An 18,511-nucleotide genomic window follows, 5' to 3' on the forward strand; every position below is an offset into this window, starting at 1 on the left:
AAATAAATAACTTACGTTACACTAAGAGGTCTAATTCTGGCCAGGCACGTGTGTTTTGCTGTAATTAGCTGCTCCAGAAGTATTCCAGATGTCCAAGTCTAAAGAACAAATACACGGCTTTGTATTACGAAGACGGGTGCTGCTGCGAACCACTTGTTAGTGATGCTATACGGGTAAGTAACTTCTAAATTTTCTAGCAGTTCCAGGTCTAACAAATAAATAGCTTACGTTACACTAAGAGCTCTACTTATGGATAGGCAAGTGTGTTTTGCTGTAATTAGCTTTTTTTTTTATACCACGTCGGTGGAAAACAGGTATACGGCCCGCCTGATGGAAATTAAGCGGTCACCGTAACCTATGGACGCCCGCAAGTCAAGGGGTGTCACGCGCGCGTTGCCGACCCATTAGAAACTTGTACACTCCTTTTTTGAAGGACCCCATACTGTAGTTCATCGGGAATACCTCGACAGGGAGCTCATTCCACAGCCGGAGCGTACGTGGGAGGAAATTCCTCTGAAACCGTACGGTGCGCGACCATTGAGGTTGTAAGGTGTGTGGATGAGCGCCCTGTCGATGGCGAGCGGTGCGAGCTGCTCCAGAAGTATTCCAGGTGTCCAAAGAATAAATAAACGGCGCTTTATTAGGTAGACGGGTGCTGTTGTGAACCGCTTGTCAACGACGCTATACGGATTAGTAAATTCTACTCTTATCCATCAGTTCCAGGTCTTACAAATAAATACCTTTATTACATTACAAGGTCAAAATTATTGTCAGCTAAGTGTGTTCTGCTTAGCAAAAAGTCTCCAGCACCTCCAGAAGTATTTCAGGTATGTCCAGCTGTGAGCCAATCTTCAGCCAAGCTATACGAGTAAGTAATTCACATAGAAGTTCTAAGGCAAGCTAGCTGTCCTGAGTTTGGCCTGGCTGAAGAACAAATACACGGCGTTGTATTACGAAGATGGGTGCTGCTGCGAACCACTTGTCAGCGATGCTATACGGGTTAGTAGCTCTTGTAGCTTTTCCAGCAGTTCCAGATATAACAAATAGTTAACGTTACACTAAGAGGTCTACTTATGGCCAGGTAAACACTTCTTTTGCTTAGTATTTAGAACTACAGCAGTTCAGTATTCCAGCTGTCCAGGTCTAAAGAACAAATACACGGCACTTTACTATGAATACAGGTGCTGTTGTGAACCGCTCGTCAGCGACGCTATACGGGTCAGTAGCTCTTCTAGCTTTTCCAGCAATTCCAGATCTAACAAATAGTTAACGTTACACTAAGAGGTCTACTTATGTCCAGTTAAACACTTCTTTTGCTTAGTATTTAGCACTATAGCGGGGGGCCGATTTTTGAGTCTCACTGTCACTAAAATACCGGTTGAAAACGGTGAATTGCCTATTATTTTCAGTGACAATTTTCTGAATTCGAACGCCGTGAGACTCAAAAATCGGCCCCCAGGTCTTACAAATACATAAGTCATATTACTAAGACGTCAAATGATTGTCATACAGACAGACAAACGGACAGAGCGGCACCATAAGGGTTCCTTTTGTACCTTTTTGGTACGGAACCCTAATGATGTGTTACATGCTGGCAGAGTCGGAATTTCTGGGCCAAATGATGGATGTATGGATGAGATGGATGGACGGATGTTAAATGTGTGACCGGTTGTAGCTAATGACTGGTTTACATTAAAGACATTTTAAACATGTAAAATCGGGTAACTCACGTAAAATTATCGAAGGTTGCTCGACATGTTTCGCTCCGTAACGAGGAGCATTTTCATTGAGCACGCGCAATGCCGATGGTGTCCCGACGCAGACTGCGGGCCGCAGCTCGCTGCGACCGTTGGCTTGGCGCGGGGGTCGGCGGCGGCAGGGGCGGTGCGAAACTACCCTCACTTTCGGCATAATTGTCATTTGTTGGATTGCACACTACACTCACTGTGCTCGTCGTTACGGAGCGAAACATGTCGAGCGGCCTTCGAAAATTTTACGTGAGTTAGGTACCCGATTTTACACGTTTAATATGTCAGTGTCTCACGGTAGTTTTATTATTAAAATTAAAGACATTTGTTGCAGGTGTTCGGTGGGCGAGAGTCGACGTATGGTAGCTCATCACACTCCACACCAGTCAAAGGGGCCTTTACAGATTCACACTCCGACTCCATTAGGAGTTCGGGGATTAAATTTAAGGTAACTAACAAACTGCTTCTAGATTTGTTTTGTATTCTATTTACATATTCTACATTCTACTTAGATTTTAAACCTTTTGAATGAACGCTTTGCCTCTCGCGTCAAAACGTTCGTATTTGTCATGCTAGTTCAGTCAATGTCAGTGCATCTCGTACTGAGACTGACTGAAATAGCATGACACGTTCGTACGTTTCCGTAACAATTCGAAGGCAAATCTTTGCCCATTACAAACTAGTACATTACATCAGAGGCCGGGAAAATGAGGATTTCCGGCCAAGTGGGTATATACCGGATAGGGATACGAGGCCGGGAATCCGTTTTCACGCCGAGGCATGTATAGTGCTTTTCTCAAACATACAATGAAATAAAGAAAAATGCTCTAAAGGACAATATTTTATAAAAAAAAGTTACTAGGCCTAAAAAATAATATGAAATCCCTTTACAGTCCTCGAGTTGTTGCGCCCAAAAAGCGATACTTCCCAGCCCATTTTAAGGAACGTAAAGACAATATTTCATTGCATGTTTGAGAAAATGGTATTTTTTTAATTTATTTTGAAAAAGTCTAAAATCCTCTAAATTATTATAATTTAAGCCCTTATTTAAATGAAATCGTAAATTGATTTAGTCCCAGGGGCTAAGCTTATTAAAAACTTGAAATTCAACAACATAAGAAGTCTGAACCACAGATGTCATATATACCATAGATCAAGCAAACGTATCTACTTAGCGTGTCAAATGAACTCAGTGAAATCCACTGAGTTGTCCGTCTTTAATCGCAGCTTGCAGCTTTCGGGCGTCAATTTTTGTAAGTTGAAGTCAAACAAAACATAAAAAATGCCTCGTTACGTGATATTCAATTGCAACAACACAAAAATTATGAACAATCAAGAGCCTGAGACATATTTAAAATTACAGGCAAGAAACAACTTCAGTACAAAATTTGACACGCTCGGCCCCTATACAAATAGATGAACTTGTTTCTTCTATATAAATAAAGTTCTGTGGTCTGAACATTGTAGAGCTAAGTTTATAAGAATTTGAATATTATTATAAACGATTATTTTCAGAAAAACAAATCAGCCTCTGAACTAAAGACCAGTTCACCTAAAAGTTACGGGTCTACGCACACCTCGGGGACGAGAAGCGAAGACGAAGTGGTCATACAAGGGTCGCCAAGACATAGGTAGGTATTCTTAAATGCTGCCATTCTTTAGACAATATTGACCATAGAGAAAGAAGTAAGGGAAAAGTGGCACACCTCGGGGACGAGAAGCGAAGGCGAAGTGGTCATACAAGGGTCACCAAGACATAGGTAGGTATTCTAAAAATCATAAGTCTAAAAATATACAAAAAATGTATTAATTAGCTTTTATAAAATTGTATAGTCCCAAATTGTTAGATTTTTGTTACATTTAGCATTTCATTTTTGATTTTCCTTTTTTAATGTATGTCAATAGCCGAATGATTTTTGTTAAACTATCTTAAGTAATCGGACTTCCGCGATACAGGCTTTGCCTAGTGTGGAAGTCACAGTAAATGATAAAATTGTAGCTATTCCTTTTCTTGGTAAATAAATTATTAGATTCTATTCTATTCTATTCTATTCTTAAATACTGCCATTCTTTAGACAATATTGACCATAGAGAAAGAAGTAAGGGAAAAGTGGTAACTCCATACATCAGTAAATGCAAGTTATTTGTAGTGACATCTAGCGTCATTCACGCGTCAATCATGGGTCAAATCATAAATTAAATATAACAAGATCATACCATCCCATACATTAAAATGCGACCGCCTACGAACACGCTTACACTCCACCACACATAGATGGCGCCACAAAAAATGCCTTGTTGCCACCGATTATTTGTAGATTGGCATTAAGTGTCAATTCTGAGCCGTAAATCTATGTCAAAAGTGACACTTAACGCCATCTACAAGCATAATCGAAAGCTACAAGACATTTTTTTGTGGCTCCATATATGTGTGGTGGAGTGTAAGCGCGGTCTTAGGCGGTCGCATTTTAATGTATGGGATGGTAGTAGTAGTAGTAGTAGTAGTAATCACTTTATTGTGTACAACAGATTCATATACAGTTTACAGGAACAGAGGTACAAAGGCGAACTTATCCCTATAAGGGATCTCTTCCAGCTAACCTTATGATCTTATGGTATGATCTTGCTATATTAATTTATGGTCAAATAGCGTAAATTATCAGTACCACTACTCGACACTAGGTGTCAACAGTGTTTCGTCTGCCAAAAATGTAATATTAAAACAGTTTACAACTTATATTACAAGCAGAAGGAATTGAAAACAGAATAACGATTAATACTATTGTAATATTAGCTAAAAATTGTTAGGCATTTAGACTTTTTGTTCGTCGCGACGTCTATTGACAAGTAGCAGTACTGATAATTTACGCTAGTTGACGCGTGATTGACGCTAGATGTCACTACAAATAACTTGCATTTACTGATGTATAGAATTACAAATCTTCCCTTACTTATTCCTCTATGATATTGACTAAGGCACTGGTCCCACCGCGAGCTAGTAAACTATGAGCTATCGGCTATAAAAACGAACAAAAGATAATCACTCCCGTGTAAATAAAAGAGACACGGCGATGTTTATAGTTACTCGTCCAGCGGTGAGCTATCAGTATCGCCGTGTCTCTTTTTATTTGCACGGGAATGCTTATCTTTTGTTCGTTTTTATAGCCGATAGCTCATAGCTTACTAGCTGCGGTGGGACCAGTGCCTCAGTACCACAGAAAGCTCAAAACAGCTTACGATCTACGAATAAATTCACACACGTGGTAGGTTACAGTGGCTCAGTTGATCAGACCGGTACTTCAAAAGTCGCAGGTTCGAGTCCTGCCGGTGTACATTTTTATTTATTTATTTTCTAAGATCGTAGCAATAGAAATATTAGAAATCTATGATCTCTTCCTCCCCCCGGGAAACAGACGTGAATATAATATGTAAAAATCGTGAAAAAATCATGGCAGGGTCGCCATGTAAGGAAGAGAGTTGATGGAAACAACTTGTCACTTCAAAGAATGATTTAACACTGGAGTATGATCCGTTATCTAACCTAGGTATAGACGGTTACGAGCGATATAAATAAGTTCTATAGTTAGTATCGGCATCGCGCTAGCTCAATGAATATGCTCCTCGTTATGGAGCGAAACATGTCGAGCGATCTTCGACAACTTTACTACGTGATTGAACCGATTTTACATATTTAAGGGCTCCATCAATCATATACAGTTGGCCCTACGCTACGCTCGCAAGACGCTAGATGTGAGGGGCCCTAATTAGGGTGGGTCAATCCTGTACGGAGAAAAAAAAAGTATTATATTTTCATTGGGTACAGTTAAAAAACTTGGAAACTGATGCAAATAAACAGTATTTCAATTGGAATTAATCTTCTGCCTCCGGATCCACTTTGAAGTTTTCATATATTTTATTGTACCTACATTTTGTGTGGTGTGCGGAGTATATGTATGTATTGTCCTTTAATTTAAAATGCTATTAATATATACCATTATTGGCATCGTAATAGCATGCTAAAGGTTCAAAGAAATTGAATGAAGAAAAAAACCTCAAAAATCTAAACCTTTTTTACACCCTACTCCATACAAAATACAAAAACTTCAACTGAAATCCGGAGGCAAAAAAATAAACATAAAAGTTAAAAAACAAATTGTACACTAATTAATGGCACCTTTTTGTGACTGTGCCCCCATAAATTAAATATAACAAGATCATACATACCATCCCATACATTAAAATGCGACCGCCTACGAACGCGCTTACACTCCACCACACATAGATGGCACCACAAAAAATGCCTTGTTGCCACCGATTATTTGTAGATTGGCATTAAATGTCAAATCCGAGCCGTAAATCTATGTCAAAAGTGACACTTAACGCCATCTACAAGTATAATCGAAAGCTACAAGACATTTTTTTTGTGGCGCCATCTATGTGTGGTGGAGTGTAAGCGCGTTCGTAGGCGGTCGCATTTTAATGTATGGGATGGTATGATCTTGTTATATTTAATTTATGGTGCCCCTTAAGAAAATAAAAAAAAAAGTAAAAATTACCCACCCTAGCCCTAATATATCAGTGTCTCGAGGTAGTTTTGTTATTAAAATATCTATAGTTAGTTCAATACACTACAATACCTGCTTTGTTTCAGTTCATACTCGGCAGCCATGAGTCAACATCACCCCGCTGCACCGCGGCACAGCAGTCTCACTGCCGCCGCCACTAGTATAATGGGGGGCTCCCCTAATAGGAGTAGGTGGGTATTCGTGCAACTAGAGGATAGAGTATTATTCATATATTCATATTCATTTTATTGGTAGTGTTCAATTACATGTCAACATACTATAAATTAGAAATTAATTTAAATACATAATCTTAAGACTAGGCATATTCGATGAAATAACACTGTTATTATGTAATTTTCCTACAAACTAATAGAGAATAGCTCCCTATGATCGTAGAACGCCTGTTCGAGAAGCCATTTTTTGAGCTTTGTCTTAAAAATAGGTGCACTTGATGCTCCTGTAATATCATCTGGAAGATGGTTTAGTACTTTACGGCCCATGACGTTCGTAAGCTTTTTAGATTTTGCCAGTTTGTGAGGCACAAGGGGCAGTTTCCCAGAGCAGGCGCGTATTAAAGAGAGTTACTGTCAAAGTAAAATGTGTAATCACAGTGCATAGACTGCCATCTCTCGACACAGGCTTAAAACTTTTGAACCTCAGTTTTGACAATTTGGCCCATATTCTTAGCTTGATATGTTTTAAAATGACAAATATTAATATTAGCGCCATCTAGCCGAGCGTACCCCAAAGGTGTATCGCTATCTAGCTCACCGTATCTTTTTCTGTATGGTTTTGGGGTACGTTTTTTTCTTAGGCTTTATCGGTCTATACGAAGTTATATAGGTGTTTCGTGCAACTTAAACAAACAGTGGCTTTGTAAGAAACCATTCGATTTGGACAACCGAAATTAGACGGCGTCCGAATTCAGATCAAGGCTCGGAACCGGTTTATATTTTACCGGTTAAAACCGGTTTATTTCGATTTTATTCCGAACTTTGTAGAGGACGCGAACGTTATGAGAACTTTATTTTGACCGAAATAAACCGGTTTATTCGACGAGCGGCGAGACGCACCGGCGCCGCGTAAATACCTACGTTCACACAAAGACTTTTTTGTTTGGTTAGAACAGTAATTACCTATCATGCTACGGAATAAAATGGTTTATTTTGTTCTAAACCGGTTAATCGAACGAAACCTTTATGAAAGCGTTCCCCTAAAAACCGGTTTAAAAATAGCGGTTAACCGACTTTTGAATGACGACCATTCGATTTCGTGAATTTCGTTCAAAATAATACAGGGCGTCCCACGGCGATGCCACATGTTGGGAAAGTATCTTAAATATCATAGATAGCATATTTTGCTGAAAGAAGACTTCATTATAGATATTAAATAAATGTCATATATAAAGAAAAAGTGACCAAGGCCTCCAGTGTTCCGAGCTGGAATCGAACCAGCGTACCCCGCTTACCGGGCGAATGCCTGAACCACTCGGCATAGTATAGCGGCGGGATAGTAGTGTTACTACTTATAAAATACAAGTTAAAATATTTTCTATGAAAATAATTTAATTTGCTGACAGCTGATGTGGTCGCGTTCAATGTAATGTATGTAGTTGATAATGTTTTATTAAAATTTGTGTTCTGTTATGTTTTCCTTTTTTTCCCGTTTTTTGTGATTTATGTGTATTCTTGGTTTTTTTGTGTATTCTTGTGTATTTATGTGTATTCTTGGTTTTTTTATGTAAATCGTTTTATTTTTTCTGTCTCTTTTCTTCATTTTCTTTTTCTTTGTTGTGTGTTTGTTATCTGTCGTGGCATCACCGAATGGGCCCTACGGAAGACCAGCGCTGGCTTCCAGCTAGCATTATGCTGAGTTGGGTCCATTTCGTGATGCGCACTTACTTAATGTTCTGTTCTCTGTTTTTTGTCCTATTCTTGTGTGTATATGTACGTACGTGTTTGTGAGCGTCATGAATAAATGTCTTTTATCTTTTTTTTTATCTTTTATCTTTAATTTGTTCTTAGAGTTCATTATAGATGTTAACGAATTTCCTTTGATTCCAGTTTACGAAGACTGGAAACGAGTGAGAGGTTCTGGGAGAACCTGAAGCATCTGCGGACGGGGTCCGTAGGCTATGACACGCAACTGGACTTTATGGACTTCGTTGCACTGTTTCGAAGTTTTAGGTAAGAATTATTTAGCCAAAGGACCTGGGGCCCATAGCTACAAGTGACAATTATTATACCTATACAAGTGTAGCTTGTGTGTATAACTTCTTTCAGTTTTTGAAAAGAAGTGGCCCGCCGAGTTTCTTGCCGGTCCCATAGTGGATACCCCCCCCCAACTGAGGGGGGACTGAAATCTTCTCGAGGCTGAGGCGTAGGGTTAGAGCCGGCGTAGCTTTATTTGACGTTCATATGCGCATTGTAATATTCCTACTTGGAAAATAAATATTTCATTTCATATCAGTTTTGATATGTGGGCCCCTGAAGTCAGTTTATGATTCTAGAGTCATTGACGGCTTTTGAGAAAGCTTCTAGACTGCATCAGAACTTACAATCAAATGATTTTGCAGTTTAATACTAACCTTTTCCCAATAAAATTAAAATAAATAAAATAGATATATATTAGATATAGGTCCTATTCTTAGAGAAATTGACTGAGTCGGTAAGCTCAAGAAGACTTGTGTTTTGAGTACTCAGGCAACCATATATGTAATAATTAGCCTAATGGATAAATTCGCATACATCCCAGGCCTCCGTGGCGCAGTTGGTAGCGTGATGGCCCCGGCAAGGCCAAAGGTCGCAGGTTCGAGTCCTGCCGGAGGTGTGAATTTTTCAATTTTTCCTTTAATTTAAAAATATTTAATATTACTCGCAGACGTTTCTGCATGATAAAAAATAAATTTCTTTATTCAACAGTTTGGTAATGAGGTCAGAACTGAGAGACGTTTTCGAGCAACTTGCAGTGCCTCGAGCGCGGTCGCCCCTCCTTGCCGAGAAAAGCCGAAGCTCTCCCGAACTGTTCCGAAGCAAAACCGCCTTTAGGACAGGTAAGTTACTGAAAGTTTGGCTCAAAAAATAAAAAAAATTGAAAATACCCCCGACATCGTGGACAGATTTTCATGAAACATGGCTCCCGCGGCTAATTCAGCTTTCAAACAAAAAAAAACTAAATCTAAATCGATTCATTCGTGAGCTACGATGCTACAGAGAGACACACACAGACAGATAAACACGTCAAATGTATAACACCTCGTCGTTTTTGCGTCGGGGATTAATAACCTAACCACAAAATTAAAATTTTGAAAAACCCCCGACCGCGACATAGTAGACCGATTTTCATGAAACATGGCTAAGAACACTCCCGATTAACTCAGCTTTCAGACAAAAAAACGAAATCTAAATCAGTTCATCCGTTCGGGAGCTACGATGCCGCAGACAGACAGACAAACAGACATACAGACAGACACGTCAAACTTATAACACCCCGTCGTTTTTGCGTCAGGGAGTTAAAAATAGAAGCAAGCTGAACTGTTTAAGCTTATCATTGAACAATGGCTTTTTCACAGGTCTTTTAACAAGAAATGGCTCATTAGACCTGGAGCCGCCTAGCGACAAAGCAGCGAGGAAAAAAGCCTTCGATCTTCTCGCTGCTGCCGCCTTACCAGGTAATATAAATTATTGGAAGTGGAATTCCTTGCCGGCGGCTATATTTCCGAGCTCATATAACCCGGCAACCTTCAAATCAAGAGTGAACAGGCATCTTCTGGGCGAGCTCACTCCATCGTAGGCCACGTCTTTGCCTTTGGCTAGTCTGTGGCCAAGAGTAAGCCCATTTATAATAATAATAAAAAATATATTTCAATCTATTCTCCTTGTGATCTTCTTCTTAGTGTGACGGGCCAAGAGCCCTTTGGTGGTTTTCCATAATTATCGATTTTAGTGTAAGCACAGTATAATAAAGAGTACCTACTATCGAACAGTGTCCCGCTACCCGCGGAAAGTGCCGCCCACCCGCTCTCGGTTACCTCACAGTTACCACCTGTCAAAAACGCGAACAGTCGACCTGTCATATCTCACTCATACAAGCATGGTACCACGGTGTTTTCAGTCAAAGGAAATAGTAAATCCGATGTACTTAGGATATGTTTAAGAAAATTAACGATAGAGGGCGTGAAAAACAATTATATGCCGTAATGCAAGTTGTTCGCTAGATGACATAGACATAGACATTTTATTAATAATATTATAAATATTACACGTTCATCAATAAAATTATTTAACAGCAATTTGTTAAATCTCGAATAAGGGAGCCGAAAGCGGAGACAAATTAAACACCGGCCATTTACATTGATAGCTGTATTCGACTGATTTCGGTGGGTGCGCAGCCCGCCGTCTTTCTAAGACTACCCACATATCTAACATCCCTCCACCAATATTCCTAAAGTTACAAACTTTCCTTTAAGTTTAAGTTAACTAAAACTAGCCTAAAAGAATTGCTTATAGTCTACAATTTTCCTTAACCGCTTTCCAATAGGCTCAGTAGCCTGCGGTTCGACAGGAGGCACAGTTGTCTCGCTATTACTGTTGGGAGTCTCGGGTTGAGCGTCTTCGTACTCCTGAGAGCGGTCGCCGTCTGCCTCTTGCTCGACCTGGTCCGGCTGGTTGTCTACTGTGCCAGCATCTGGTATGTGATCAGTCGGAGGTGCTGTTTGTGACATCTCTGTGATCGCCGGATGCTCCTTCAAAATAACGGGTATCTGGAAGTCATCTGCCACGGAGTCGGCTGCCGGTGAAGGCTGTGACAATTTAGCCAACTCAGTGACCCTTGGTTGCACCGTCGCAGGAACTGCCGGTTGGCTGTCATACAACACGTGTTCCTCCTCCCCCTTATATTTCAAAATTTGATTCGTGTGTTTTTTTACATTTCGGTTAAGGTTTACTAGCTGTACTATATATACTGAAGAACCAAGTTTTTTTAATATTTTTCCTTTAACTAACTGTCTATTTTGATTAATATAAACCTGCACTAACACTTGCTCACCAATCGCAAAATTCACTTTACGGGAACCACGATATTGTTCAATCTGTCGACATTGTTTTTCTTTGACGAGTACGTCGAGTGGTGCGCTGGATGATGCGACTGGTGGAGCTATCAAGTCCAATCTACTTCTTAATTTCCGCCCAAATAATAATTCAGAAGGGGATCTGTCTGTAGTGCTGTGTGTGGAATTCCTGTAATGGAATAAAAATTCTTGAATTTTTACATTTAAATCCTTCCCGCTGCTACCCGACATTATTATACCTTTAATAGCCCGTTTAATAATCTTAATATAGCTTTCCGCTTGACCGTTGCTGGCCGGGCTATAACTAGGTGAAGTTATATGTTGTATTCCATTACGAGCGCAAAACTCCTTAAATTCTTTAGATATGAAATAGGACCCGTTGTCACTGCAAATAACGTTAAATATTCCAAACCTTGCCATTACTTCGCTTAGCCGTTCTATAATTACGCGAGTACTATAATTATTAGACACCTCGAAACATTCGACCCATTTTGAAAACGCGTCTACAATGACTAAAAAAGTTCTATTGTTTATGGGCCCCAATAAGTCCATATGTACCCGATGCCAGCTGTGCGGCGGGAACGGCCACGGCGTGAGCGGCGCCCGCGCCGGCGCCGGCCGCAGCGCCGCGCACACGCGGCACGTCGCGACACACTCCTCGATATCCTGTGAGAGGCGTGGCCACCAAAACCTGTCACGGGCTTGCGCTTTCATTTTATGCGCACCTAAATGGCCCCTATGTAACTCCTCAATTATTTTTGTTCTCATAGACTGCGGTATTACTAGTTTATGACCTTTCAGAACTAGGTCGTTTTCTACAGCTAGCTCATTACGGTTATCATAATATGGTTTTAGCAGTGTGTTTTGAATTTTATTAGGCCACCCATTTAAAATAAAATTAATTACTTTTGAAAGCGAGTCGTCCAGTCGCGTGCCCATTTTTATGTCATTTAATGATAAAAAATTATCGCCCTCATAAGCAAAATTGACGTAATTATCTTTGGTGGCTATGTCACAGTATAAAGCAGTAATAACTCTTCTAACAAACTTCACTCCGCGCGGTGTGTCGAAAACTACTCTCCATATGCACCGAATACATGCGAAACTGGTAAGTATTGGGCTGGACAGTCGGGGCCGCGTTCGCGCGCTGTGTTGACGTGTTGAGTTCGGGAAAAAATGACGTCAGCACCGAAGACATATTTTCGTTACTGTAGTGTTTATGGGTGTATGGAGAAAACGCGGAAATGTCAGAATGTTCTTTAGAATTCCTAGACACCCAGAAAAGTAAGTGGTTGTTATAATTTTGCAGTGTTAGGTACATTATTGCTTACGTAAATGGCGTCAAAGTGAGATTTAAAGCTAGAATGACACATTAAAATCAATAAGGATTTATCTGTAACGACATTTAGGTAGATGCTGCGATCTATCTAGCTCGAAAGTTTGGTACCTACTTAAATATTGTGCAAACATCTATTCAAACATTTTATGTAAATACGATTTCGTCAGTATTTAAGAAACAAACACGTACTTGAATCTTTATTAGATAAAAAGGTAGAAAGAGCGTTGGTACTAGCATAGCGCCATACACAGTTACTACGAGTAGGACAGTAGCACAGGTACAACCCTGCGTGACCTTGCGCAGTAGTAACGACCGCGTCGCCGCTGCCGGAGATTAACTACTGATTTATCCTTATACTGTGGCTATGTCGTCTACGTGCAAAACCGGTTTCTCGTGCGGCGCTCGGCTCAAGAAATCAGCTGAGTTACGTGAACTTGACACATATTCAATCTTATAGTTATATGCCGATAAGAAAATCGCGTATCTTTGTAGCCTATTTGCCGAAACTTCAGGTATTCCTTTCTCAGGATTAAATATAGATAAAAGTGGCTTATGGTCTGTCCTTAAGGTAAATGGAATGTTTCGTCCATATAAATATTGGTGATATTTGCGAATTCCGAACAGAATAGCACTTGCCTCTTTCTCTATCTGACTATATCTTTTTTCTGCAGCAGTCAAGGATCGCGAAGCATATGAAACCGGTTTTTCAACCCCTTCTACTATTAATGACAAAATAGCGCCAAGTCCGTAAGGCGATGCATCTACAGTCAAAAATAACTCTGCGTCCGGATTAAAATGTGCTAAATTTTTATCCGACGATAATTCCTTTTTTATCTTGTCGACTGCATCGCTGTGTTCCTGTTTCCAAACCCATGATACATTTTTTTGCAACAGTTCGTGAAGCGGGCTAAGTATACTAGATGCATTTTCTACAAAATTTCTATAATAGTTAACAAGCCCTAAAAATGATTTTAACTCAGATACGTTACTTGGGATTTTTGCTTCTAATATAGCTTTCACTTTTTCAGGTGATTTATGAATGCCGTGCTTATCTATAATGTACCCTAAATACGATATTGAGTTTTGGAAAAAGGAACACTTTTTTTTTGCAACACCAGCCCGGCCGCCTCCAACCTGCGGAATACCTCATCTAGCTTATTTACATGTTCACTTGTGTTTTTTCCGGTTACCAGGATGTCGTCCAAATAAACAAGAACTCCATCTAAACCTGCTAGTAGGGTTTCCATGGTCCTTTGAAAAATGGCCGGTGCCGATGCTAAGCCGAACACGAGCCGGGTATACTTGAATAGCCCTTTGTGAGTATTTATGGTTGTTAACAATTGCGAATCTTCTGATAAGACTAACTGGTTGTAGGCGCTCGACAAATCAAGTTTAGAAAACTGTTCGCCCCCATTTAGTTTAGCAAATAGCTCATCTACGCGGGGCAGGGGGTACTTTTCTACAAGTAAATGTTTATTTAGTGAGACTGAATAGTCCGCGCATAACCTTAATGACTTATCGCGTTTAATTACTGGCACAATCGGACTTGCATACTCCGAATAATTAATAGGAACTAAAATGCCTAGGCCCGTCAATCTAGTTAGTTCTTTTTCTACAAGTTCTCTTAACGCGAACGGTAAAGGCCGTGCCCTACAAAAAATGGGTTTTGTGTTAGATTTTATTTTCAGTTCAACTTTTGTATGTTTACAGCAACCTAATTTATTTGAAAATAGTTTTGGATACTTTGACGTCAATTCATCATATTTGAAATAATTTACCTGACATAGTTCCAAATTAAATGCTGAAATAAAATCTCTGCCTAATAATAAGGCCCCATCGCCCCGTGGTACCTGAACCCTAATGACATTAGTCACCGACTTATACCTAAATGGTAGGCTTAATGTACCTAAAATATCTATAGGCCCTCCGTTATAGGTATGTAAATGCTTATCGGGCGGATTCAGCGGGAAGTTATAGAATAACAACTTATAAGTACTTTCCGGTATCATAGTTACCGGAGAACCCGTGTCTAACTCAAAAGTTATAGGACTTTCATTTACTACGACAGATTCCTTCATGGGTTCACCACGTACTGAGCGAATATTGCACACCACATGCTTACCAGTTACATCGACGTCATCATCAGCGCCGCACTCGACGTAATACTGCCGAGACATTCCTTTCGAACACACCCGTTTTAAGTGTCCTTTAATTCCGCAACGTTTACAAACGTGATGCTTAAAACGGCAAGAATCCTGCTGATGGCCCGTGTAGCCGCAAATTCCGCATGCGACGCCGCCGCTACGCGCGTCGCCGGTGCCGGCGCCGGCGCCCGCGTCGGGCGCGGCGCGCGCGGCGGCGCCCGGCCAGCGCTGCCCGCGCGGCGGCCCGCCGCCGCTGCGCGCCGGTGCCGCTGACACTTTCAGGACTTGCAGAGGGACCTGCGCGGCTTCCGATGCCGCGCCCGCTGTGGCGCTCCGACCTTGCTGTGATCCTATTCGCGCACTCCTCATGCCTTCTGCGATTTGCAATGCTTTTTGCAATGTGACGTCCGCCATTTTCGTCGTAAACAGCTTATCTCGCTCAGGCCCGTGCGCCATGCCGAGCACGAACCGATCTCGCAGCAGGTCATCGAACGAGTCCGCGCTGAACTCGCAATGCGCGGCCAGGCCCCGCACGCGAGCTGCCCACTCCGCCATGGACTCGTTTGAACTTTGCACTGCACTATGAAATTTGTACCGTTCCGCAAAACCACACTTTTTACTTGTACTCGCAAAATGTTCATCGAACAATTTAACAACGTCCGTGTAACTGTACTTCGCGACTTCCTTAGGTAATGCTAGATCTCGCGCTAATTTATACGTTGCTTCCGTTAAACAACTTAGCAAAATAGCGCGACGTTTTGCGCCGGATTTGTCTCCATCCTCATCGAGTTCGTTCGCGAGGAACCATTGTTCCAACCTGTCCTTATACACTGACCACTCATGCACTTCGTGGTTAAAGGTTGTAAGTGTGCCAACTGTTACTTTGGCCATTATCACACGCGTAACCGATAAATATTTTCGTCGTCGCCACTGTTAAATCTCGAATAAGGGAGCCGAAAGCGGAGACAAATTAAACACCGGCCATTTACATTGATAGCTGTATTCGACTGATTTCGGTGGGTGCGCAGCCCGCCGTCTTTCTAAGACTACCCACATATCTAACACAATTAAATTAAGATTATTACAATTTCAGTCTAGTTATAATTTCGAATATTTAATTGAAATAATAATATTTAATTTTTAATTGATGTCACTGTTACCCCCGCAAACTGGGTAATGACTTGTTGTCGTAAAATGTATAAGTATTTTTTGATGTCCTCATTTTTCGTTAGATGTCGCTGTACCATCCGCAAACTAGCGAACGGCATTCTATGGTTAATTATAATGTAATTAAATTGTAAATAATCATGTTAATGTTGGAATTTGGAAAATTAGTTGGTTTTTTTGCTCAGATGCATAATGAAAACATCAAACCTATACTCTGTCAAACAAGTCTGCCAGTAAATAAGAACAAAGAAAACTATATGCATCCTATTCTTTAGGGTGCTAGAGAAAAGGATACCTCTAGTTTTCTTAGTTCTTATTTACTGACAGACTTGTTTGACAGAGTATATTTAAAAATCCCGCCATAAATATGTGGCATTCCATGTCTAAAGGGTCCACATGCTTTATATGCTATAAGGAACCTTTAGGCATGGAAAGTCACATGAAAAGTTGTCGTAACTTAATAATAGATGGTGCTGCATTCGAAAACCTTGACTGATAACTCTATACCATACTATTCAATATTATACTCTATGCATGGTACGCGTTCACCTACACGAGCTTAGACTGTGTGTTAGGAACGCGCCTCTTTCATATATTTGATCGCCAGTGTCCGAGGTGTGGTGTGTGTGTAAGGCGTAAGCTCAGCATCGCAGCGTCGACTTAGGACACATACTGTACGAGCTTCAATAGGCTAGTTTCCTATACTTATAACATAACCACAAAATTAAAATTTTGAAAAACCCCCGGCCGCGACATAGTGGACCGATTTTCATGAAATATGGCTAAGAACACTCCCGACTAACTCAGCTTTCAGACAAAAAAACTAAATCTAAATCGGTTCATCCGTTCAGGAACTACAGACAGACACACTCACACAGACAGACAGACAAACAGACAAACAGACAGACAAACAGACACGTCAAACTTATAACACCCCTTTCATGCAGTGCACGAAATAAAGCACCACAAAATTACAAGAAAAATATGGGCAGTACTTATTTTTAAACATAATTTCTATTTAATAAGTCAAAGAGAAAGATGTGTAAATGAATTGACCGTGACGTCACTCCTTAATATTTCGTAGTAATTCCATGTTAGCAAATCGTTTTGACAGTTAATAAAAAGAAGCTGATTTGACTAGTAGGAAACTAGCCTATTGTTTGACAGGCACGCCGCCCGCCCAACGCCGCTTCATTTTGTAATGTCTCTAAACAGTTTTTTGACAAAAAAATTATGTTAACAGGAGCTTGCCCAGACGTGGGTGGGAGAGTGCTATCACTGCCTACCCTCGGCAAATTCTGCGAGACCAGACAAAGCGAACCAAAGACTGAACAACAACTTAAGGATATTATTCAGGTAATACGAATTCCATATTTTACCCCATACCAGTACCACAAAAAGAGTACTATCGCACAGTATAGCCACTCCCGCTCCCCGCTGAAAGTGCCGCCCAAGCCCCTCTCGGTTACCTCACAGTTACCGCCTGTCAAAAACGCGGACAGTCGACCTGTCATATCTCACTCATACAAGCATGGTACGCGTTCACCTACACGAGCTTAGACTGTGCGTAGGAACGCGCCTCTTTCATATATTTGATCGCCAGTGTCCAAGATGTGCCAGTAGGTACGTACAGGGACCCATTTCTCAAAGCTGAGAGTTACAAGTTACAAGCGGAAATCTTCTTCCAACTTGTCATATTAGACATTGAAAACCACTTGTAAATTGTAACTTGTAGCTTCGAGAAATGGGCCCGTGGGGCCCGTTTCTCGAAAGGTACAAGCCTTGTATTGTATTACAAGTGCGCGAACTGTCAAATCGTATGGGTTGTCATGGAAACACACTTGTAATACAAGGCTTGTACCTTTCGAGAAACGGGCCCCTGGGCGTTTTGAAAATTATGGATCAAATGATGGTCTTTAAGAACTACCCATAATATTTCCCCCATGTATATTCACAGCATATTTAACCAGTTCCAGATTTTTTGGATTTTTTGTTTCCGCAACTTGCACATCACTACGTTTAGGTAATTATGTTAAGTTAAAAGGTTAAGCCTATAATATCATATTTTTATTCCACAGAGACACGAGCCAGACCCCACGTTAAGAGCCGAGAACTGCCTTTCATTCGAAGGCTTCGTTCGATTCCTGACTGACAAAGACAACTACGCATTCGTGCCTGAACAGAGGAGGAATAACTTCTCCGCGTAAGTATTCTACGAAGGTATATGCAAGAAAGAGATGCAGATAAATAAATAAATAAATATTGGGGACACCTTACACAGATCAACTTAGCCCTAAGCAAAGCTTGTACCACGGTGTTTTCAGTCAAAGGAAATAGTAAATCTAAATAGTAACTCTTGAAGCACGTCGTAAGATGTGCGACTTCTTAAATTTACACAAAATAGTTCACTCTAGAATTGACTCTGCACCACTATTATCATCCATTACTTTCAATACACCTAGATTTAGAGGTCGCAACAC

The 18,511-nt window shown here is 40.7% G+C and overlaps 3 protein-coding genes across 3 annotated transcripts in view; 1 reads left to right on the plus strand and 2 right to left on the minus strand.

Annotated features, from left to right (window-relative positions):
* Positions 1-18,511, plus strand: part of LOC125239766 (1-phosphatidylinositol 4,5-bisphosphate phosphodiesterase epsilon-1-like) — a 234,420-nt gene that overhangs the window by 122,838 nt on the left and 93,071 nt on the right. The window contains exons 14-22 of the mRNA XM_048147438.1: positions 2,083-2,196; positions 3,264-3,379; positions 6,400-6,504; positions 8,377-8,499; positions 9,235-9,365; positions 9,885-9,983; positions 10,433-10,438; positions 17,278-17,387; positions 18,110-18,234. Of these exons, the coding sequence (XP_048003395.1) occupies positions 2,083-2,196; positions 3,264-3,379; positions 6,400-6,504; positions 8,377-8,499; positions 9,235-9,365; positions 9,885-9,983; positions 10,433-10,438; positions 17,278-17,387; positions 18,110-18,234 (929 nt within the window). The remainder of the gene's footprint in view (positions 1-2,082; positions 2,197-3,263; positions 3,380-6,399; positions 6,505-8,376; positions 8,500-9,234; positions 9,366-9,884; positions 9,984-10,432; positions 10,439-17,277; positions 17,388-18,109; positions 18,235-18,511) is intronic.
* Positions 9,355-18,511, minus strand: part of LOC125239765 (cleavage stimulation factor subunit 1) — a 35,357-nt gene continuing 26,200 nt past the window's right edge. Inside the window, exon 12 of the mRNA XM_048147437.1 lies at positions 9,355-9,373. The gene's annotated coding sequence lies outside the window, so the exon portion shown is untranslated. The remainder of the gene's footprint in view (positions 9,374-18,511) is intronic.
* On the minus strand, positions 10,609-13,763 carry LOC125239764 (uncharacterized protein K02A2.6-like). The gene is made up of 2 exons (XM_048147435.1): positions 13,087-13,763; positions 10,609-12,392 (listed from the first exon to the last, which is right to left on the minus strand). Exon 2 carries the CDS (start codon positions 12,318-12,320, stop codon positions 10,803-10,805), a length of 1,518 nt encoding a protein of 505 aa, XP_048003392.1. The 5' UTR covers positions 12,321-12,392; positions 13,087-13,763; the 3' UTR covers positions 10,609-10,802.

Source organism: Leguminivora glycinivorella, chromosome 26 (assembly GCF_023078275.1).
Source record: "Leguminivora glycinivorella isolate SPB_JAAS2020 chromosome 26, LegGlyc_1.1, whole genome shotgun sequence".
NCBI lineage: Eukaryota > Metazoa > Arthropoda > Insecta > Lepidoptera > Tortricidae > Leguminivora > Leguminivora glycinivorella.

Coding starts and splice junctions, on each gene's coding strand:
- LOC125239764 (XM_048147435.1), bottom strand. CDS start 12,320: ATGGGCACGCGACTGGACGACTCGCTTTCAAAAGTAATTAATTTTATT.